This window comes from Nerophis lumbriciformis, linkage group LG27, assembly GCF_033978685.3.
Source record: "Nerophis lumbriciformis linkage group LG27, RoL_Nlum_v2.1, whole genome shotgun sequence".
NCBI classification, from domain to species: Eukaryota; Metazoa; Chordata; class Actinopteri; order Syngnathiformes; family Syngnathidae; genus Nerophis; species Nerophis lumbriciformis.
Window position 1 is genome coordinate 31,362,451 of NC_084574.2, and position 25,764 is coordinate 31,388,214.

General features: G+C 39.1%; 1 protein-coding gene across 2 annotated transcripts in view; it reads left to right on the forward strand.

Annotated features, from left to right (window-relative positions):
• Window positions 1–4,112: 4,112 nt before the first annotated feature.
• Window positions 4,113–25,764, forward strand: part of slc25a10b (solute carrier family 25 member 10b) — a 49,310-nt gene continuing 27,658 nt past the window's right edge. Inside the window, exons 1-2 of one of the 2 annotated variants that reach the window (XM_061988117.2) lie at window positions 4,113–4,402; window positions 22,274–22,393. In XM_061988117.2, the coding sequence (XP_061844101.1) occupies window positions 4,313–4,402; window positions 22,274–22,393 (210 nt within the window). In that variant the 5' untranslated portion in view covers window positions 4,113–4,312. The remainder of the gene's footprint in view (window positions 4,403–22,273; window positions 22,394–25,764) is intronic. The other variant, XM_061988118.2, reaches the window with a different exon arrangement.

A 25,764-nucleotide genomic window follows, 5' to 3' on the forward strand; every position in this document is an offset into this window, starting at 1 on the left:
GAATATCAGGTCCCACCCGCCTCTCACAGCATCGTCCCTATCTAAATCGCTCCCACTGCCCTCTAGTCCTTCACTCTCACTTTCCTCATCCACAAATCTTTCATCCTCGCTCAAATTAATGGGGAAATCGTCGCTTTCTCGGTCCGAATCGCTCTCGCTGCTGGTGGCCATGATTGTAAACAATGTGCGGATGTGAGGAGCTCCACAACCTGTGACGTCACGCTACTCGTCTGCTACTTCCGGTACAGGCAAGGCTTTTTTATCAGCGACCAAAAGTTGCGAACTTTATCGTCGATGTTCTCTACTAAATCCTTTCAGCAAAAATATGGCAATATCGCGAAATGATCAAGTATGACACATAGAATGGACCTGCTATCCCCGTTTAAAAAAGAAACTCGCTTTTCAGTAGGCCTTTAACTCCTTCTCCTTCTATGCCACATCAATATGGAATGCACTCCCAACAGGTGTAAAAGAAAGTGCATCTCTATCCTCCTTCAAAACCGCACTAAAACAACACCTCCAGGCAACTTCAACCCTAAACTAACACCCTCCCCCTTCCACATCCCACCTCCCCGGATTGTAAAGAACCAAATGTAAATAATCAAATGTATTTCTAATGTATATACTTGTTCTTATGCTATCTGAAATCACTATGTTCTCTGCTCGCTTTACACATCCTACCAAGTCAGACCTACACTGTTTCAATGCCCATTTCTCTGATGATGCAATTGTTGATAACTGAAGTGTTGATATCAACCAAGCCCTCCTCATCCCACCCCCCGGATTGTAAATAATTCAATGTATATCCTCTGATGATTAACTTGTGTGATGACTGTATCATGGCTTGGGGAGCAACATCCAAGTAGGGTTTGCTGCAGGGGGTGTCAGGGAGACGTCCCTGTTCACTGCCCCACCACCGGGAGATGTTCTGGGCTAAGGGGCGAAACATCAATGAGAGGTGGTCCCCAGCTGAAGACCCTGCAGCAAAACCTTTTCTGGTATGCGGTCAGGTTTAGGCCTGACTCAGGGAAGAGGACATCCCTGCCATGCACAGTCCACCACAGGCACCGGTGGAGGTGCGGCAGGCCTAAGTTCCCAGCGGCAAGACCACCTTGCTGTAATTAAAATGATGATAGTATATATTTGTACCATGAATTGATTTAAGTGGACCCCGACTGTCCACTTTAGATGTGACTTTAAGGTTTTACTACTTACGTATAAAATACTACACGGTCTAGCTCCATCCTATCTTGCCGATTGTATTGTACCATATGTCCCGGCAAAAAATCTGCGTTCAAAGAACTCTGGCTTATTAGTGATTCCCAGAGCCCCAAAAAAGTCTGCGGGCTATAGAGCGTTTTCTATTCGGGCTCCAGTACTATGGAATGCCCTCCAGGTAACAGTTAGAGATGCTACCTCAGTAGAAGCATTTAAGTCCCATCTTAAAACTCATTTGTATACTCTAGCCTTTAAATAGCCCCCCTTTTTTAGACCAGTTGACCTGCCGTTTCTTTTTTTTCTCCTCTGCTCCCCCCTATCTCTTGTGGAGGGGGAGACACACAGGTCCGGTGGCCATGGATGAAGTGCTGGCTGTCCAGAGTCGAGACCCGGGGTGGACCGCTCGCCTGTGCATCAGTTGGGAACATCTCTGCGCTGCTGACCCGTCTCCGCTCGGGATGGTGTCCTGCTGACCCACTATGAACTGGACTCTCACTATTATGTTGGATCCACTATGGACTGGACTCACAATATTATGTCAGACCCACTCGACATCCATTGCATTCAGTCTCCCCTAGAGGGGGGGGGGCTCTGTACCGAGGGTGTCGTTGTGGCTTGTGCAGCCCTTTGAGACACTTGTGATTTAGGGCTATATAAATAAACATTGCTTGATTGATTGATTGATTGACTTAAACAAGTTGAAAAACGTATTCGGGTGTTACCATTTAGTGGTCAATTGTACACATACTTGCCAACCCTCCCGGATTTTCCGGGAGACTCCCAAAATTCAGCGCCTCTCCCGAAAACCTCCCGGGACACATTTTCTCCCGAAAATCTACCGAAATTCAGGCGGAGCTGGAGGCCACGCCCCCTCCAGCTCCATGCGGACCTGAGTGACGTGTTGACAGCCTGTTCACACGTCCGCTTTCCCACAATATAAACAGCTAATGATCGAGGGCGAGTTCTTGGTTTCTTATGTGGGTTTATTGTTAGGCAGTTTCATTAACGTCCTCCCAGCGCGGTAACAACACACAACAACAGCAGTCAAGTTTTCGTCTACCGTAAAGCAGTTCGTCTGCCGTAAACAGCAATGTTGTGACACTTTTAAACAGGACAATACTGCCATCTACTGTACATGCATATGTGACCCACCCATAATGTGTCACATTTTTGTGTTGATTTATTTATTTTATTTTGTGGTTTGAATTCGTTTTTGGAGCTGTCATTACAGATTTATCAGTATTCACATTGGTCAGTAGGGGGCAGTAGGGCGTTTCTTCCCAATTGAATGCTATCACCTGCAGACCGTAAGTGTCTTGTCATTCTGATGAGAGCGACCAGTCTGTGAACAATTGAAACGTCCTGTGTGCTTTTTCTTCCTGTATAACAGGTTAGTTTTGGTGAATCAACTCACTGAATAATATCCATGTTATCTTTATAAGTTTAAGGACACATTCTGATGGTGGAGCCTAACTCTAAAGTGTTTGTGAGTTGTAGTTTGTATTTGTGAATGAATCCAGTGCACCGCTGCAGTAATCAATACAAAAAGGCGACGTGAGTGCGCAATGTTTATATAGGAACTTCTGAACCTAATTCAGACTCCCAAATTAGAGCTCCCGTTTTCTTATTGATTTTATAATGTATATTTGTATAATGTGTGTGTTCTGAAATAGTGACAGAGAATAGAACAAGGATGGACAATTCAACCCTTAACTCAACAATGAGTAGATGAGTGTTATGTGCGTGTGTATATGTGTAAATAAATGAACACTGAAATTCAAGTAATTATTTTATTTATATATATATATATATATATATATATATATATATATATATATATATATATATATATATATATATATATATGTAGCCGGTTCGAGTCTGCGTTGTGTATTGCTGGTGTTGCTTGGAAGACAAGGGGACTCGGTGGTTGCCTTTAGCCGAAACAGGTGGCGTATTTATTGCTGTATGAAATACACAGGAAATAATGCAGCAGCATTAACACACGACTCTGCAGCACACCAGTCTCCTCACGGCATGTCTCAACAGCAAGTGAGGACGACAACGTCACTACCGGAAGAAGGTAGGACTTCAAAATAAAATGACATATGCTCCCAAAACGAACTATTTGCTGAAAAAATTACAAAATAAAAGTGACAATGAATACAATAGAGCAATCAAATAAAACGTGAGGGAATTTTGGTGGAATGCATAACATACATATTATATACCTGCTACATTTATATATATATGTATATAAATATATATATGTAATAAAATATATATATATATATATAGCTAGAATTCACTGAAAGTCAAGTATTTCTTATATGTATATATATATATATATATATAGCTTAATCACGCCCCAAACCACGCCCCCCGCCCCACCCCCGACCACGCCCCCCACCCCCCACCTCCCGAAATCGGAGGTCTCAAGGTTGGCAAGTATGATTGTACAGAATATGTACTGAACTGTGCAATCTACTAATACAAGTTTCAATCAATCAATCAATTATGATATTTTGAGAGGTTATCATGATCATTGAAGTCGGAGATCACTGAAGGCCTAGGTGGGAAACGCACGGCCCGCCACTGCGTTCATGGATACATTATGGAAGGAGTCCTCTTAAAGAGACAGTACACTCAAGCGGGGGAACACTCAGCCAGGCATGGCGTATGTTTCTTTAAGAACCACATGACAATGAATTGTGTGGGAAAAGTGGAGTGAGAGTTGTGTGTCTCCGTCACGGGAGCTGGGGAGGCAGCTCCAGCGACCACGCCGTCAATTGGCTGCTCTTCCGCACGACTTCGGTTTGCTTCCGGCGTCGCCACACAACCTGCAGAACGTGCGCGTACACGCGCGCCTACTCCAAGTTAATATGTGACGGGGCGGGAGGGGGGGGGCGTGCACGGTGCATCTTGTAGCCAAAGTCCCTCTTATCGGAATGTTTGAAGATTAACGAGGTCGTCGGCGCGGACGTGCACATTACTAGCAGCGGCGGCTTGGCCTGTCTCCGGTGGGCCCGGGTAGAGAGCACCGAAGCTACACCGCGCAGCTGCACCCGCGAGACTGTTAGAGGACGGGGAAGCCATGGCGGAGAAGCGAATGTCGCGGTGGTATTTCGGCGGGCTGGCGTCCTGCGGAGCCGCCTGCTGCACACATCCCTTGGATCTCCTCAAGGTGAGAACTTTGTGGGTCTTTTTTTTTGACGATACTACACTGTGCAGGACTGTAGGCCTTCACAGCAGGCTGCAGCTGTGTTCACCCACGCCAACACTTTGCACTGAATGACTCGTAATCATATTCAAGCCTGGAGATAAACTGAGATTTTGTGTCTGTAGAGTAAAAGTGTGCACATGACAACTTATTGATACAGGTTACACACTATCAAATCTGTGTGTGTACACCTGTACGAGCTAATGCAGTGTTTTTTCAACCACTGTGCCGCGGCGCACTATGTGCAGCGTTTTCCAACCTTTTTTGAGCCAAGGCACATTTTTTTGCGTTGAAAAACACCGCCAGCAGAAATCATAAACTCAATTGACAGTAAAAAGTCGTTGTCGCAATTGTTGGGTATGACTTTAAACCAGGGGTCACCAACGTGGTGCCCGCGGGCACCAGGTAACCCGTAAGGACCAGATGAGTAGTCCGCTGGCCTGTTCTAAAAATAGCTCAAATCAAATCAAATCAACTTTATTTATAGAGCACATTTAAAATTTACCACAGGGGTAGCCAAAGTGCTGTACAATGAGCAGGTTAAAAGATAAAACGAGTACCGAGCAAACACAACACAACACAAACAGAACACGATAAAAAATAAATAATTAAAATAGAATTAATAAAAACATAAAAACAGGATCACAGCAGGTGTATTATGGGGCGCCATTGCAGGATGGATATCACTCAGTGTTAAAAGCCATGGAATAAAAGTATGTTTTTAAGAGAGATTTAAAAACAGGAAGAGAGGAGGCTTGTCTAACACTCAGGGGTAGGTCGTTCCAGAGCTTGGGAGCAGCAACGGCGAAAGCTCTGTCACCTCTAAGCTTCAGCCTTGTGTCAGGGACCGTCAACAGCAGCTGATCGGCTGATCTTAATCTTGATCAAATAGCAGCACTTATCAGTGAGCTGCCTCTATTTTTTTGAATTTTATTTATTTACTAGCAAGCTGGTCTCGCTTTGCTCGACATTTTTAATTCTAAGAGACACAAAACTCAAATAGAATTTGAAAATCCAAAAAAAAATATTTTAAAGACATGGTCTTCACTAACTGACAAAGAAACAGATAACAGATTTGGTGTCCAGTTCAAAGTGTGACATGATTTATTTATAACTTTGAGAGTTGACTTTTGTATTTTACATGAGTTATTATTTGTACAAACATGGTGCAAAGTAGTGATGGGTTGATGAGGCTTCATGAAGCGTTTTGACACATTGCAAAACTGTATTGATACTGTGTCGATACTGTGTCACTAAATACTGACATCTGCTCAGAGGTGGGTAGAGTAGCCAGAAATTGTACTCAAGTAAGAGTACTGTTACTTTAGAGATTTATTACTCAAGTAAAAGTAATGAGTAGTCACCCAAATATTTACTTGAGTAAAAGTAAAAAGTATGTTGTGAAAAAACTACTCAAGTACTGAGTAACTGATGAGTAACATACACACACATATCATATATATATATATATATATATATATATATATATATATATATATATATATATATATATATATATATATATATATACATACATATATGCACATACATTGATATATACAGTATATCATTTATATTTATTTATTTTGCCGTTTTTGTTTACATGTTAAAGGTGTTTTAATGAATATACATGCATGTTTAACACATATAGATTCCTTTCTTTCATGTTGAAAAGAATATAAGTTGGTGTATTACCTGATTCTGATGACTTGCATTGATTGTAATCAGACAGCAGTGCTTAACGTCCGCGTTTTCAAATGCAGGAGAAAAAAAGTTCCTCCTTTCTGTCTAATACCACATGAAAGTGGTTGGTTTTTGGTGTCTTATTTGTCCATCTTCCATATTCGTTTTCACACACTTTACAAGAAATACATTGGCGGCAAATTCCGTAGCTTGCTAGCTTGTTTGCGCTGGCTTTCGGAGACTCTTATTTTGAAAGCGCAGGCGCGATGGAGCGGCACTTTTATTGTGAAGACAGGAACTGTGCAGTCAGTCTTTAGGCTTGTGACGGGATGTACGTTTGAAATAAAAAAGTATCTTTTTTCCTTCACACTTTTGATTGATTGATTGAAACTTGTATTAGTAGATTGCACAGTACAGTACATATTCCGTACAATTGACCACTAAATGGTAACACCCCAATAAGTTTTTCAACTTGTTTAAGTCAGGTCATGTGACCGCCTGGGTCTGTTTGATTGGTCCAACGCCACCAGTGACTGCATCTGATTGGTGGAACGGAGTCAAACGTCACTAGTGACTGCATTTTATTGGTGGAACGGAGTGAAACGTCACCAGTAACGCAGGCACTTTGAAGGTCTGTCTGACAGACCAAAACAAACAAAGCGTGCATTAACAGATCGATAAAAATTAGTAGCGAGTAGCGAGCTGAATGTAGATAAAAGTAGCGGAGTAAAAGTAGCGTTTCTTCTCTATAAATATACTCAAGTAAAAGTAAAAGTAAGTTGCATTAAAACTACTCTTAGAAGTACAATTTATCCCAAAAGTTACTCAAGTAGATGTAACGGAGCAAATGTAGCGCGTTACTACCCACCTCTGCATCTGCTGGACATTAATAATCCCTACAGGCAGCTTATGGACCGACTCAACTGACACTGATTTTATGACCTAGTACAGGGGTCGGCAACCCGCGGCTCTAGAGCCGCATTAGCGCCGCCCTAGTGGCTCTCTGGAGCTTTTTCAAAAATGTATGAAAAATTAAAAAAGTTGAGGGGGAAACAAATATATTTTTTGTTTTAATATAGTTTCTGTAGGAGGACAAACATGACACAAACCTCCCTAATTGTTATTAAGCACACTGTTTATATTAAACATGCTTCACTGATTCGAGTATTTGGCGAGCGCCGTTTTGTCCTACTAATTTTGGCAGTCCTTGAACTCACCTTAGTTTGTTTACATGTATATCTTTCTGCGACTTTCTAGGACGTGTTTTATGCCACTTCTTTTTCTGTCTCATGTTGTCCACCAAACTTTTAACGTTGTGCATGAATCCACAAAGGTGAGTTTTGTTGAATATGATGACATATTTGGTCACTGCATGACTGCGAGCTAATCGATGCTAACATGCTATTTAGGCTAGCAATATGTACATATTGCATCATTATACCTCATCTGTAGCTATATTTGAGGTCATTTAGTTTCCTTTAAGTCATATTAATTCAAATTATATCTCATGACACACTATCTGTATGTAATATGGCTTTTAATTTTTTGCGGCTCCAGACAGATTTGTTTTTGTATTTTTGGTCCAATATGGCTCTTTCAACATTTTGGGTTGCCGACCCCTGACCTAGTATATACAATAATATAAACCAAGTCATTGTATTTCATTTAGGATTATTTCATAACTTCATTAAAATAAAAATATATTTTGTATCTTTTTTAGATACAGTCAATAAATAATGTGAACATGTATCATAACATGGAAATCTAAGAGAACGTGTTGTGAATGAGGATGCTTGTGGACCTGGAAATTTTTTTTTATTTTTATTTTTTACACATTTTTATTACAAAAAAAAAACGTTTTTCCAACGTATTCAATTTCAGACGCTTTCTCTTCTTAGTTATTATTTCTCCGGCTGTAGAAAAGACCCGCTCACAGGGCACAGAGGAGGCGTCAGTGCGACACAGTTCGCGTATCGGTCACGTGACCAAAACAGCTCATGATCGGTCACGTGACTTTCTAAAAGCGGTACGCGCACCGACACAGGTTTTTGCTCTATGAGCTCGACGCATGCGCCGATGCATCGGTGTTGCCGGACCCATCACTAGTGCAAAGTAATTCATGATTTGTTAAAAAATGTTAGCGGCGAGCTAGTTAAAATGGGATATTGTGATTTCACAAGACTGTCTTAGAAGTGATCATTTGAAAATGTTCAATTTGAAAAATGTGCACTTAGAGAAAATATAAAAATAAAGTGTTGCATATTGATATTTATCTGTTTCTATATGTATTTATTGTGAGAAATCATTAAGATGATCAGTGTTTCCACAAAGATAAATATAATTAATTATTAATAATAACATAGAGTTTAAGGTAAATTGAGCAAATTGGCTATTTCTGGCAATTTATTTAAGTGTGTATCAAACTGGTCGCCCTTCGCATTAATCAGTACCCAAGAAGTAGCTCTTGGTTTCAAAAAGGTTGGTGACCCTTGCTTTAAACCATAACCAAGCATGCATCAATATAGCTCAAAGCTCTCAAAGTAGGTGTACTGTCACCACCAGTCACATCACGCCCTGACTTATTTGGACTTTTTTGCTGTTTTCCCTGTGTGTAGTGTTTTAGTTCTAGTCTTACGCTCTTATTTTGGTGGCTTTTTCCTCTTTTGTTGGTATTTTCCTGTAGCAGTTTCATGTCTTATATTTCACGCATCTACTTTGTTTTAGCGATCAAGAATATTTCAGTTGTTTTCATCCTTCTTTGTGGGGACATTGTTGATTGTCATGTCATGTTCGGTACATTGTGGACGCCGTCTTTGCTCCACAGTAAGTTTTTGCTGTCGTCCAGCATTCTGTTTTTGTTTACTTTGTAGCCAATTCAGTTTTACTTATGTCGTGCATAGCCTTCCCGAAGCTTCAATGCCTTTTCTTAAGGGCACTCACCTTTTGTTTATTTTTGGTTTAAGCATAAGACACCTTTTTACCTGCATTTACAAAGCAATTAGCTACCGGCTGCCACCTACTGATATGGAAGAGTATTACTCTCTAGACACTCAACAACAACACATCATTTACAGACTATAATTACTGGTTTGCAAAAAATGTTTTTAACCCAAATATGTGAATTTAGATAATCTCCCGCGGCACACCAGACTGTATCTCACGGCACACTAGTGTGCTGCGGCACAGTGGTTGAAAAACACTGCACTAGTGCAGCGTTTTCCAACCTTTTTTGAGCCAAGGCAGGTTTTTTTCATAAAAAAATTACAGAGGCACACCGCCAGCAGAAAAGGTTTTAAAAAAAATTAAACTCCACCAGGTTGTCGTGCCTTATTTTGAGTTTTTTGTTGTTTCCTGTTTGCAGTGCTTTAGTTCCTGTCTTGCGCTCCTATTTTGGTGACCCTATGGAATGCACTCCCAACAGGTGTAAAAGAAAGTGCACCTCTATCCTCCTTCAAAACCGCACTAAAAGAACACCTCCAGGCAACTACAACCCTAGACTAACACCCCCCACCACATCCCACCTCCCTGGATTGTAAATAATCAAATGTAAATAACAAATGTATATACTTGTTCTTATGCTTTCTGAGCTCACTATGTTCACTGCTCGCTGTACATATCCTACCAAGTCAGACCTACACTGTTTCAATTATATAATTGTTGATGACTGAAGTGCTGATATCAACCAAACCTAACCCCCCAGCCCCAACCCCCTCCACATCCCACCCCCCGGATTGTAAATAATGTAAATAATTCAATGTATATACTCTGATTATTAACTTGTGTGATGACTGTATTATGCTGATAGTATATATTTGTACCATGATTTGATTAAACAAGTTGAAAAACTTATTCGGGTGTTACCATTTAGTGGTCAATTGTACGGAATATGTACTTCACTGTGCATTCTACTAATAAAAGTTTCAATCAATCAATTGAAGCTTAGGGATGGCTATGCAAAACGAAACTAAAACGGAACTGGCTGCAAAGTAAACACAAACAGAATGCTGGACGACAGCAAAGACTTACAGCGTGTGGGAGCAGCAGACGGCGTCCTCAAAAGTACATCCGTACATGACATGACAATCCACAACAAAATAGGAGCGCAAGACAAGAACTAAAACACTACACACAGGAAAACACCAAAAAACTCAAAATAAGTCACGGCGTGATGTGACAGGTCGTGACAGTACACCTACTTTGAGATGAGCTATATCCAACAATTGCGAGAACGACTTTTTACTGTCAATATCGGCTGTTGAGTTTCATTTTTTTAATGTTTTCTGCTAGTGGTGTACCTCTGGATTTTTTCAATGAAAAAAATGTGCCTTGGCTCAAAAAAGGTTGGATAAACACTGATCTAATGAAACACAATACTTGATTTTATTATTATTTTTCATTAGTTTATTTCAAAGGGGACATTGCAATTTCATAAAAAACACATGACTACACATGGTTAAAAAAGCCAGAATTAGCCAGAAGGCTAGTTTTCATATGTAGTCCACCGGTCATGATGTAAAAAAGGCAGTAAAATTACAATTGAAAAGAAAGAGAGAGAAAAAGAAAAAAAAAACACACAATACATATACAATGTGATTAAAAATAGAATACAACATCATAACATAACATTTATCTTCGCATCAAAACAGGCTCACCTTTTAGTGCTGGCAGCTGTAGGCCTTGATAAGCCACATTTTAAATTTTTTTGTGAAGGCCTTGAAAGTTGTGACCAGTTTAACCTAATTTGTTGTTGTTATCGCGATATATATCAGCCTCCTGTGATAACAATTCTCTGTATTAGTGTTGTCTAGATACCAATATTTTTTCCATCCATCCATCCATTTCCTACCGCTTATTCCCTTCGGGGTCGCGAGGGGCGCTGGAGCCTATCTCAGCTACAATCGGGCGGAAGGCGGGGTACACCCTGGACAAGTCGCCACCTCATCGCAGGGCCAACACAGATAGACAGACAACATTCACACTCACATTCACACACTAGGGCCAATTTAGTGTTGCCAATCAACCTATCCCCAGGTGCATGTTTTTGGAGGTGGGAGGAAGCCGGACTACCTGGGAACCCACGCAGTCACGGGGAGAACATGCAAACTCCACACAGAAAGATCCCGAGGCCGGTATTGAACTCACGACTACTCAGGACCTTCGTATTGTGAGGCAGACGCACTAACCCCTCTTCCACCGTGCAGCCCCCAATATTTTTTCGATTATTATTATTTTGATACTTTTCGGTACTTTTATAACTAAAGGGGACCACAAAAAATGGCATTATTGGCTTTATTTTAACAAAAATTCTTAGGGTACATTAAACATATGTTTCTTATAGCAAGTTTGTCCTTAAATAAAACAGTGAACATACAAGTAAGTAAGCAAACAAAAGCTCCTAATTTAGCTGCTGACGTATGCAGTAACATATTGTGTCATTTTCCATTCTAATATTTTGTCAAAATTATTAAGGACAAGTGGTAGAACATTAATTATTAATCTACTTGTTAATTTACTGTTAATATCTGCTTACGTTCTCTTAACATGATCTATCTACACTTCTGTTAAAATGTAATAATCACTTATTCTTCTGTTGTTTGATACTTTACATTAGTTTTGGATGATACCACTAATTTGGGTATCAATCCGATACCAAGTAGTTACAGTATCATACATTGGTCATATTCAAAGTCCTCATGTGTCCAGGGACATATTTCCTGAGTTTATTAAGCATAAATGAATGGGAATTAACAGAGAAAATTAGCATCACGGCTAACGGAGAAATATTTTCTGTTCATTATGAGACAGTGGTGGTACATAAACCTAGCTAGCTAGAGATATTGGCCCCAAAATCATTTAACAAGTACAGGAACAGCTCGCTATCTTGAGTGGAAGTCTGCTGGAGTAGTCTGCAGTCATACAGTAACAAGCAATTACACCTCTATTAAACTTAAATACCATAGATCAAATATATTTACCCCAGTAATATCATTATAATTTACCTGACTGGATGAAGTCCGTGGTCTCAAATACTAGTGTGGCCTCAATAGCCCTGCTGTAGTGTGTAGCATGCTGGGAATTATCTGTGTATTTGATGGAAGAATGCATTGCACATGTGATGGAGGAATGCACAGTACAGGGTTGAAATTCTACTGAATTTGCATTAAATCAGGTTGTTTTACCTAGGGCTGCAACTAACGATTAATTTGATAATCGATTAATCTGTCAATTATTACTTAGATGAATTCATTAATAATCGGATAAAAGAGACAAACCACATTTCTATCCTTTCCAGTATTTTATTGAAAAAAAACCCGAGCATACTGGCACCATACTTATTTTGATTATTGTTTCTCAGCTGTTTGTACATGTTGCAGTTTATAAATAAAGGTTTATAAAAAAATAATAAAATAAAAACAAAAATTGCCTCTGCGCATGCGCATAGCATAGATCCAACGAATCGATGACTAAATGAATCGCCAACTATTTTTTATAATCGATTTGTATCGATTTAATCGATTAGTTGTTGCAGCCCTAGTTTTAGCTAACAATCATGCTGCAAGATCTAGCATGTTGCATTCAATTTTTATTCCCATTAATTCTCGTTAATTCCCATGGAAAGTTTCCAACTTTGAATATTCCCGGAATTTTGCAACCCTCGTAGGGAGTGGTTTCATTTGCAATCTGAGAACAACCTCGACAATTGAGCATCTTCCAAAAACGGGTTATAAAAGTGACTGTCGAGCAAAATTTAGACGAAAGCATGTCCAATATATTTTATCTAGAACACCAGGAAGTGTTTTAAATGTCGATTAAAATCATCATAGGCCCCCAATAACATACATGTTTCACACTACATACGATCAAATGTGTGATTTATTGGATTATTTTTAAAAACATTTTTGCTGGGAAACCAAAGGAGCTCCCAGCATTCCTTGCCACACTTGATTTTTGACACAACCAAATATATTGGATTGTTTGTGTGAAACATGTATACTAAAGGCACATGTGAAATAGAGAAACTGGAAATTGTGTTAATGTTGTATGCATGCATGTTCAAAATAAACTAAAATACCAAAATACAAAATAATCAAAAAATATTGCGTCATTTAGCGTGACAATTTTATTAACGTTAAAGAGTCCTTCAATGCACAATTACATTTCCACATTCCTTGGACTCAAACATGTGTAGATGCAGGGGGCACATGAATTTCAATGGGGAGCATGTGTCGCCAAAACACCGGCACACTGCCTTTGTCTTTGGTGTGACAATGCTGCCAAATCAACAGTTGTTATATTATCGACTCTTATGACTTGTTAAATTACTGTTAATAGCTGCTTACTTTCTGCTGTAACAAAGTTCCATCTATTTGTTAAACTCTACTATGCACTTATTTCTTTGTGTTGTTTTAAGCCATCTTAGCGGTTAGCTTAGCTATTTGTATGCCTGCTCTTGGTGTGTAACATGTTTAGCGTCATCTTCCAGTGATAATAATTTTTTTAAATAATACTTAAGATATTAAGAAATCCAAATGTTTGCCGTAACGGAGTTGATTATTATTAATTTAGGGGAGCGCACACTGTGTCACACATAATTACCGTATTTTTCGGAGTATAAGTCGCTCCGGAGTATAAGTCGCACCGGCCGAAAATGCATAATAAAGAAGGAAAAAAAACATAAGTCGCATTTTTTGGGGAAATTTATTTGAAAAAACCCAACACCAAGAATAGACATTTGAAAGGCAATTTAAAATAAATAAAGAATAGTGAACAACAGGCTGAATAAGTGTACGTTATATGACGCATAAATAACCAACTGAGAACGTGCCTGGTATGTTAACATAACATATTATGGTAAGAGTCATTCAAATAACTATAACATATAGAACATGCTATACGTTTACCAAACAATCTGTCACTCCTAATCGCTAAATCCCATGAAATCTTATACGTCTAGTCTCTTACGTGAATGAGCTAAATAATATTATTTGATATTTTACGGTAATGTGTTAATAATTTCACACATAAGTCGCTCCTGAGTATAAGTCGCACCCCCGGCCAAACTATGAAAATAAACCGCGACTTATAGTCCGAAAAATTCGGTAGCTATTGGCCGCCTGTCAACTGGAATACCAAAACTAGTGTTAGTCAAACGAATCTGTGTTTGTGATTGGCATATAAAAACATAAATCGGCAATGGCCAATCACATACTTTTTCACAAAAATCTTCTGATACCAATCAGCACAATCCCTAGTATACATACATTTTTTGGTGGAGTGGTGGTGGGGGGGTTTTAACAATGGCTCCAAACAGGCTAGAACTCCCTCTGGGGTCACGACCAAGGGGTTGCGGACCCTTGCCATAGATTATTCCTGTGCGTGCGTACATGTTCCTTCTTGTAAAATGTTTCTATGTAAAGCTGCATAGACTAGTAAAAGCCAGTACATGTGAACTTCAATGACCTGGTCGGAAGCACTGTCCCATGACCTTGGTCCCACTAACTGGCCCCATGGGGTGTGTAATTATTGACAAGAGGCCCACCATCTCCATGGGGTGACGTTTTATGGCAGCGGTATTCATGATAAACAATAAAATTAAGTTTACAAATGACATAAATGCACAAGACCACTTATAGCCACGATTGCTACATACATAGCAGTTAGCAGACCTAAACAATTTGATAGGCGTTGTTATGTTTGTCAGGTTGAGTGACTGTGATAAACATTGGCTGCAACTACTTTATTTTTTGGACTATAAGGCGCAATTAAAATCCTTTAATTTTCTCAAAAATCTACAGTGCGCCTTATAACCTGGTATGTACGGTAATAATCCTGGTTGTGCTTACCGACTTCAAAGCAATTCATTTGGTACGTGGTGTAAATACCAGTGACCAGTGGATGGCAGTCACACATAAGAGATACGTGCGGATTGCAGGTTGACGCCTGTGAAATAAATGACTCGAGCAAGTACTCCACAGCAAGCAACACCAAAACTTCGATGTATTAGTGAGAATATAGAACATTACACACAGCGCTCAAAAATCTGTCAAAAAGTTTTAGTATGACTTTGGTAAGCTAAACAATCCGCAACACTTGATGGATTACGGCTACAGTTTTCAGACGTACTGTGCGTCAACGTAGGTGTATTATTATGTTGTGTGTATAAGGCAGTGACGTGCGGTGAGGTTCACGACTGGTGAGGCACTGACTTCATCACAGTCAGATTTACAAACATATGAACCCTAAAGAGTATCTTATTCACCATTTGATTGGCAGCAGTTAACGGGTTATGTTTAAAAGCTCATACCAGCATTCTTCCCTGCTTGGCACTCAGCATCAAGGGTTGGAATTGGGGGTTAAATCACCAATAATTATTCCCGGGCGCGGCGCCGCTGCTGCCCACTGCTCCCCTCACATCCCAGGGGGTGATCAAGGGATGGGTCAAATGCAGAGGACACATTTCACCACACCTAGTGTGTGTGTGACAATCATTGGTACTTTAACTTAACTTTAACTTTACACAAACTGTATCACACAAAAAAAGCACATTTAATAAAAAAAACGTTATGGTCTTACCTTTACTTATAAGTGCGGGAACAGTGATGTTAGTGTTGGAGGAGTTGTGAATGAATGAAATATGAAATCCGTGCTGCAGTCTGCAGGTGTACGTAATGTTGTGTCCCTGCAGTCGTTCGAGCAATGTTGTTTTTGCACTTTTTGGCTTCTTGTTAAGTGACTTTTTTTGGGTGGATTCGGTCTTGCACGTGGAGGGTTTGGGCTTTGGTTGGTGTGGCGCTCATGTCGGGGGGTGCAGTCTGCGGCGGAGGTGCAATAACCGGCACCAGGAGGCGGGGTTACGCGAGCCTCAGCCAGTGCGTCTTCGCAGCAGTTTTATGATTGCTCAGCACAAGAAATACGTTACACACATACAGTTGTTGACAAAATACACTGTACATTATATACCTCAGCTAACTAAACTATGGAAATGTATAATATAATTCATATAGCAATACGGTCTCACTGCACAGCAGGCCAGCAGTTAGCCGAGTCCGCAATCCATGTTGAGGCACAATTGAGTAACGTGCCTCAACTGGCTGCTGATCACCGCACCGTCTCTTCCCAGTATTTGAACGGCAAATGTGAAAATTCAGCGATTTTGAATAAAAATACTCTAAAACTGGTGAAGTTAAACGGAAAATAACTTTATAGTATAATCACTGGATACATATAACAATTTAATAAAATGTTTTTCATTTTAAATGTTTTTTCTTTCCATGATGGGACCTCACCTGCCTCTAGTGACCGCACGTCACTGGTATAAGGACCCCAAAATGGCACCTAATAAGAGACATATTATCAGGCGCTTTGTTTCGCAATATTATGCAAAAGCAACTTTTCTTACCTTTTGGTTCTTGCTGATGTGTATTTAGGATCTGCATAAGTCTCCGAAAATTTGCCGGACTTTTTCTCTATCCTTTTGTTGTGGCGCTTTCATCCTCCTCTGTTGCCACTTCCAGTAAAAAGTAGCGTACAGTTCTAATTTATATCTTGTCAGTAGTCTCGCTATGGAAGCGCTAAAAACTACCGGTACAAGAAAGATGGCGGGGAGAAGACGCTGACGAAGTGGAGCCACGTACTGTAATAAGACCGCCCACAAAACGGCGCATCTTGATGAAACGGTCAGAAAGCGGCTTGAAGATGGTCTGTAAAACATCATCTATGTAACATTTTGTCGAAAGAATGGATGGATGGATGCATCTTTATTGTCATTGCACAAGACAACATTTAAATTTCAGCACACACCTTTTCAAGATTAGACACACATTGTACAGGGTAATGTGTCCTCACTAGTGTTTTCCCGATACCAATATTTTGGTACCGGTACTTGTACCAACATTTTTCGATACTTTTTGGTACTTTTCTAAATAAAGGGGACCACAAAAATTGCATTATTGGCTTTATTTTAACAAAAAATCTTACAGTACATTAAACTTATATTTCTTATTGCAAGTTTGTCCTTAAATAAAATTGTGAACATACAAGACAACTTGTCTTTTATTAGTAAGTAAGCAAACAAAGGCTCCTAATTTAGCTGCTGACATATGCAGTAACATATTGTGTCATTTATCATTCTATTATTTTGTCAACATTATTAAGGACAAGAGGTAGAAAATGAATTATTAACCTACTTGTTCATTTACTGTTAATATCTGCTTACTTTATCTTTTAACATTTTCTATGTACACTTCTGTTAAAATGTAATAACCACGTATTCTTCTGTTTGATACTTTACATTAGTTTTGGATGATACCACAAATTTGGGTTTCAATCCGATACCAAGTCGTTACAGGATCATACATTGGTCATATTCAAAGTCCTCATGTGTCCAGGGACATATTGCCTTAGTGTCCAGGGACATATTGCCTTAGTTTATAAACATAGTATGAATTTAAAAAAAAGGAAAGAAGATATCGACGTAATCATAGTAGTATCGACTAGATACGCTACTGTACTTGGTATCATTACAGTGGATGTTAGGTGTCGATCCACCAATGGCGTTTGTTTCCATTTTGACGCCGGTGAGCTACGGTGTGTAGTGAAGCATGTTCACCTATTCCTCGTCCTGCAGGGATGATACTTGTAAGAAACGTACTTTATTTGTCGCCACGGAGGCGAGGATTAGTGATTTAGAAGTAGCTAAAACACTGCCGACTGGGGCTGGACGTTAGCCGCTAGCTAGCTAGCCATGTCTTAAAGCACCTCTTCCTGAGTGTTATAACTTCACTTTTCTCGTTAGTTTTTAAGCCAAAATGCGTCCGTTCTTCCTTTTCTGTCTACACACTGTCTGCTTGTAAGTACTCTGTGATTGTGCGCTGCCGAACATGCTCGTCTGCTCGAAAACCAGCAATGACACGACGTGACGACGACGGGGGCGCGAGGGGGCTGGCGGACCGGTACTTTTCAGAGGCGGTATAAAACCGAATATGATTCATTAGTATCGCGGTACTATACTCATACCGGTATACCATACAACCCTAGTCCCCAATTACGGTGGCCCGTAAAAGGTGGGAAAAAGGTAGACGCTGGGGGAGGATGAGTAAAAAAAGGACGATCTCAGACTAAGCTCCTATTGTGGGGGCCCAGTCTGGAGTGAGTAAAAAAACTTAATAGAACCACCATCACATGTTATGTTAACCACAAGGAAGTGTTTTAAATGTAGAAAAAAAAATCATAATATGACCCCTTTAATGCGCCTTACAATCCAGTCCGCCTTTTGTATGAAAATAGACCTGAATTGGCCTGCTCATCGGCAGTGCGCCTTATGGTGCGCCTTTGGTCTGAAAAATACAGTACATGTTTGTTTTCACAAATAATACTTAAAAAACTGCTTCAGTGCTTTGTCCTTTTTGACCCATAGCAGGTTATTTATAAGTCATTAAACAACTTTCCAGAACAGAGTAACTTCTGGAAACCAATCATTAAACACTGGACTTTCAGCAAGGGGGTGCTTTTAAAGAGACCAAAACAAACCGTGTTCAAATCAACATAAGCATGGTATGCATCTACTTGTTTTAGAAAGTATCACTTAATACAGAGTTTTTCAACCACTGTGCCGTGGCACACTACTGTGCCGTGATATATTGTCTGGTGTGCCGTGGGAAACTATGCAACTTCACCTAATTGGTCCAAAAAATATTTTTTGCAAATCAGTAATTATAATCTGCAAATAATGTGCTGTTGCTTGGTGTCTGTGCTGTGTAAAACTCGGCAGGGTAACCACGTAATACTCCATGTCAGTAGGTGGCAGCGGGTAGTTAATTGCTTTGTAAAAGTCGTAAAGTGTCGGGTGAGACGAGGATGGTTTGTTGTGATCCCAATATACAGACCACATCGGGAGGCAGTGTGCAGGTAAAAAGGTATGCAATGCTTAAACCAAAAATTAACGGAAGGGAAAGGCAATGGCTATGCAAAACGAAAGTAAAACTGAACTGGCTACAAAGTAAACAGAAACAGAACGCTGGACGACAGCAAAAACTTACTGCGTCAACAAAGTACGTCCGTTCTTGACATGACAATCAACAATGTAAATAGCCTTGCTTGCTAACACAAACCAGGTGCGCGGAATAGCGCTCAAAGGAAGACATGAAACTGCTACAGGAAAACACCAACGAAACAGGAAGGCCCACCAAAATAGCAACGCAAGACAAGAACTAAAGCACTACACACAGGAAAACACTAACAAACTCAAAATAAGGCATGACGACCTGGTGGAGTTAAATTTTTTTTCATGTTTTCTGCTGGTGGTGTGCCTCCGGATTTTTTAAATGAGAAAAATGTGCCTTGCCTTAAAAAAAAGGTTGAAAAACACTGACTTAATAAACACAAGTACTCCCAGAAAGAATCAACAGTAACAGGAAACACTTTCACCATTTTCTCTATTCTGCAAGTTGTCCTGATGACACCAGCAGTAATGAACTGAAGTTGACTGCTTGCCTTGCAGATCACACACTGTTAATATTTCTTCACGCTGTTGCATTGAAAGGCGCACACAATTCAAATCGAGTCATCAAAATTGTATTTGAATGAGCAAAACACACAAAGTGCAAAGTCATGTTATAAACATGTTTTCTCTTTTGCTCAAAGGCTTCTTTTCCCCTGAAACCAAACAAAATATTCAGCCTTTGTTGACCTGACACACCTAGACTACATTTTAAACCTGTTTTTATTGTTGCTCTTATTCTTATGTTTTTCTTATTTTTTTACATCCTGTTTTGTGTTCAAGGACTACAGATGGAAATGTGCATCTTCTGCATTGTCTATTTCAAATAAACAAACACCTATCTGGGAGTAATTTCACCACCAGTGTGTGTCTGTCTATGCCAGGGGTCGGCAACCCGCGGCTCTAGAGCCGCATGCGGCTCTTTAGCGCCGCCCTAGTGTCTCTCTGGAGCTTTTTCAAAAATGTATGAAAAATGGAAAAAGATGAAGGGAAAAAAATATATTTTTTGTTTTAATATGGTTTCTGTAGGAGGACAAACATGACACAAACCTCCCTAATTGTTATAAAGCACACTGTTTATATTAAACATGCTTCACTGATTCGAGTATTTGGCGAGCGCCGTTTTGTCCTACTAATTTTGGCGGTCCTTGAACTCACCGTAGTTTGTTTACATGGAACATTTCTCCGACTTTCTAGGACGTGTTTTATGCCACTTCTTTTTCTGTCTCATTTTGTCCACCAAACTTTTAACGTTGTGCGTGAATGCACAAAAAGGTGAGTTTTGTTGATGTTATTGACTTTTGTGGAGTGCTAATCAGGCATATTTGGTCACCGCATGACTGCAAGCTAATCGATGCTAACATGCTATTTAGGCTAGCTATATGTACATATTGCATCATTATGCCTCATTTGTAGCTATATTTGAGCTCATTTAGTTTCCTTTAAGTCCTCTTAATTCAATTTATATCTCATGACACACTATCTGTATGTAATATGGTTTTTAATTTTTTGCAGCTCCAGACATATTTGTTTTTGTATTTTTGGTCCAATGTGGCTCTTTCAACATTTTGGGTTGCCGACCCCTGGTCTATGCAGACAACCCAATCAGATAACATGAAAAACCAACAACACATTTTCATGCTCGTACAAGGGTGCACAAAGTCTGGTCCGTGGTCATCGTTTTTTTTATTGGTTGTGGAAAAAGATAAAGTTTTAGGAAATAAAGAAAAGTTGAATGTTACAAGAAATTCCGCTAATGCTGGTAGTGTCCTGATCCAATATTGATATTGGTTCGATACACACACACACACGGCCATCTTTGCGTGCTTATTGGAGAATGTAGTTCAGGGGTGTCAAACTCACTTTAGATGGGGGGCCACATTGAGAAAGATCTACTCCCAAGTGGGCCGAACTGGTAAAATCGCGGCACGATAACTTAAAAATAAACTTCGAGTTGTTTTCTTTGTTTAGAAATAGAACAAGCACATTCTGAGAATGTACAAATCATAATGTTTTTTTGTTTTTTTTACACTTACATGTTGCTGTTAATAGTATTCTATCTTTTTTTGTCATTATTTATATTTTCTGAATAAATTATGTGATAATGTTCATCAGTCAAGTCATTGGTGTTCATTTTCAATTTATCAAGATAAAACAATTATATCAAATTACAATATGTTATTTATGTAGTTTGATCATTTTCCTCGACTGATGTACTAACATCATGTGGTTTATTTTGTACATATGTAGCATCATCTACAAAGAATTGCTATTGCGACATTTAGAACAGCAGTTTCTTTCATTCAAAAATTTCAGGTACATTTTTATACTTGGCAAACTCATCCTGCGGGCCGGATAAAACCTATTCGCGGGCCTGATCCGGCCCTCTGGCCGTACGTTTGACACCCCTGGTATAGATGTTAACTGGCTGTAAAGCTTTGCACAAGTAAACGCACAGCAGGACTGCTTGTATCGGATATTTTAAATGCAAGCCGATATCACCTGATACTTGTTTAAAAAGTAAAAAGTATCAATCAATCAATCAATGTTTATTTATATAGCCCTAAATCACAAGTGTCTCAAAGGGCTGCACAAGCCACAACGACATCCTCGGTACAGAGCCCACATAAGGGCAAGGAAAAACTCACCCCAGTGGGACGTCGATGTGAATGACTATGAGAAACCTTGGAGAGGACCGCATATGTGGGTAACCCCCCCCCCCCTCTAGGGGAGACCGAATGCAATGGATGTCGAGTGGGTCTGACAAGTAATAAAAACAATGGATCTAAATGCTACTATGTTTCCTTTCACTCTCGTTTTGTAGTACAATTGCCAGTCGGGTGACACTGTATCTGCACGTGCAAATAAAAAAGTTGCCAAACAACTCACAACTGTGAATGGGTTTTCATCGCTCATTTTAAAGAGCCATTCGGAAGACTTAATTCGTTCGCGAACGTCACATTTCTACATCTTCTTCTCAAACTGTCAAAACTGCCTGAGTGAATTTATTTTGATCAATTTATTTGGTTTCAAGGATGGCGATTTGGTTACATTTATGGTCGTCTAATCAATTGATTTAAGAATATTAAATGCTTTGCTATAAATGGCTGTAAAGTTTCAACTCCACTTCATCCCACTGTATGTTTTTCTCGTAGGTGCACCTACAAACACAGCAGGAGGTGAAGAAGAGGATGTTTGGCATGGCTGTTCACGTGGTGAAGAATAATGGCGTCCTTGCGCTTTACAATGGCCTCTCTGCTTCCCTTTGTAGACAGGTGTGTTACCTTTTGTTGTGCACACATATCCTAGGTGTCATGTTGACCGTCGGCACAGTGAATTTATTTATTGGCCGTCCACTTGTCAGCCACTTCATTAGTACCACTTGTACATCTAATGTGGTCTGGTACAAACATCGGCCTATTTTAAGCACTTATGATAATGCTTGTACATTTCTCACTGTTACCTCTAACTTAAACAAGTATCAATACAATTATGAGTGTATACTTGTATTATTCAGTTATTTCTCATCTAATTTTTTTTTTTTATATAATTACATTTTTGGCGTTCATTTTGAGCAGTTTTTAGTTTTTTGTCAAACTTATGTAATCTAAATTGGTTTAGTTTTAATCAACTACATTTCACAACAATTTAGTCAAATATAATAGGTGGCGACTTGTCCAGGGTGTACCCCGCCTTCCGCCCGATTGTAGCTGAGATAGGCTCCAGCGCCCCCTGCGACCCCAAAGGGAATAAGCGGTAGAAAATGGATGGATGGATGGATAATATAAAGTAAGTACCGTATTTTACGGACTATAAGGCACACTTAAAATCATTTTTTTCCCCTCAAAACTCGACAGTGCACCTTATAACCTGGTGCGCCTAACGTACGGAATAATTCTGGTTTTGCTTGCCGACCTCGAAGCAATTTTATTTGGTAGTTGGTGTAATGATAAGTGTGACCAGTAGATGGCAGTCAAACATAAGAGATACGTGCAGACTGCAATATGATGGCAATATGACTCAAGTAAACAACACCAATATTTCATATGTTTCATTGAAAATATAATGAAAATTACACACGGCCCTCAAAAATCTATCAAAATGTTTTAGTACGACTTTGGTAAGCTATGAAGCAGCACCACTTGATGTGCTTCAACATACGAGTATTATTATGGTGTGTGTAAAAGGTAAGACATATTGGCGTTTTGTTTTGCAAAATTATGCAAAATCAACTTTTCTTACCTTCTGGTACCTGCTGATCTGTATTTGGGATCTGCATAAATCCTGAAAAATTACGCGCGTCCGCCTTTGTAGTCTGTGCCGACACCGTAGTCGATAAGCTTTTTCTTTTTCTCTATCTTCTTATTATGGGACATTCATCCTGCACTGTTGCCATTTCTAATATAAAGTAGTGTAAAGTTCTTACTTATATCTGTCAGTAACTCACCTTGAAAGCGCTAAAACATACCGGTGTAGTGAGTTTACATTATTCACCCAAGGAACTTTAGTTATTAGAGAGTTCCGGTCAAACTTTTTTTCACGGTACACATTTCCGGTGTTTCCGGATGAGGAGATGCTGCTCTGTTATTGATTGAAGTAAAGTCTGAATGTCATTAAAACAGTTAGCTCCATCTTTTGACACTTCTTCCACCCCCGTCCTTGCACGCTACACCGCTACAACAAAGATGACGGGGAGAAGACGCTTCCGAAGGTGAGCCACGTAATTAAGACCGCCCACAAAACGGTGCATCCGGAAGCGACTGACAGAAAGCGGCTTAAAGATGATCTGTAAAACAATCTATGCAACATTTTGACCAAAGAACCACCATAACATGTTATGTAGACCAGTGTTTTCAATTTAGAAAAAAAATAAATAATATGACCCCTTTAATGCTCCTTATATATGAAAAAAGATAAAAAATAGACCATTCATCGGCAGTGCGCCTTATAATCCGGTACGCCCTATGGTCCGGAAAATACGGTATAATATAAAGGACAAGCATATTTAACGTTGCCTTAAAACCACCTACAAAGCATCTCAATCATAACATTTATTACAAAATCCATGAATATAGGATTTACAATGCAATTCTGCTCTTTCTCAGCATTAAAAACAATATTAAAGATAACATATGATAACAATAGCGTACAATTGTGCAAATTTCCATTTCTTTGCTTCACTTGTCAGTAATTTGCATACTTTGCTATGTTGATATGATTTTCTTTAAAAAAGTCTCAAAAATGGTATATATATAAAAAATATCTGTTTTTATTAATTAGAATTACCATATATTTTTTTTTAGCGTTTTGCCATATTTTTCAATTGTTGCTTTTTGTACAAGGTTCTTTGAGATGTTTTTCAAGTGTTTAGAATTGTTATGACCTTTTTTTTTAATTGAAAACAAGAAGCAACTCATCTAGCATCTTCTTCAAGTGTTATTATAGAATGTACTCGTGTTTAGAGTCTCTACTTCTGTCCCACGTCGTCCCTGAATAAAGAGGCTGAAGGGAGCACCGTCCTCTTAATATTTGCACAGCTTTTAGATGGCTGTCCGCGCAGGTATATCTGCAATACATATAAAAGTCACGTTCACAGTGTTAGGAAAAACAATCTGAAAAAATTCTATTACATACGTTACAACGCCGTTACTGATGGGTTTGATGTAACATGGCACGCTACTTTTGATGTGGTTGTATGTCAACAAGACAGCGTCAGCAGCAAGGAAAGTATGTACACAATTAAATTTTTCCACATTTTGTAATGTCACAGCTAGAGATGTCGGATAATATCGGCCTGCGTTAAATGCGTTAAAATGTATTATCAGAAATTATCGGTATCGTTTTTTTATTATCGGTATCATTTTTTTTTTGGTTGTTGTTTTTTTTTAATTAAATCAACATAAAAAACACAAGATACACTTACAATTAGTGGACCAAACCAAAAAACCTCCCTCCCCCATTTACACTCATTCACACTCATTCACACAAAAGGGTTGTTTCTTTCTGTTATTAATATTCTGGTTCCTACATTATATATCAATATATATCAATACAGTCTGCAAGGGATACAGTCCGTAAACACGCATGATTGTGCGTTCTGCTGGTCCACTAATAGTACTAACCTTTAACAGTTAATTTAACACATTTTCATTAATTACTAGTTTCTATGTAACTGTTTTTATATTGTTTTACTTTCTTTTTTTATTCAGGAAAATGTTTTTAATTTATTTATCTTATTTTATTTTATTTTATTTTTTTAAAAGTACCTTATCTTCACCATACCTGGTTGTCCAAATTAGGCATAATAATGTGTTAATTCCACGACTGTATATATCGGTTGATATCGGTATCGGTACTTAAAGAGTTGGACAATATCGTAATATCGGCAAAAAGCCATTATCGGACATCCCTAGTCACAGCCTTATTCCAAAACAAAATACATTCATTTTTGTCCTCAAAATTCTACAGACAATTTTTTTTAATTCAAATGTATTACAAATAAAACTAAAATCACATGTACATAAGTATTTACAGTCTTTGCTCAATATACTCTGTTGATGCACCTTTGGCAGTAATTACAGCCTCAAGTCTTTTTGAATACTATGCCACAAGCATGGCACACCTATATTTGGGCAGTTTTGCCCAT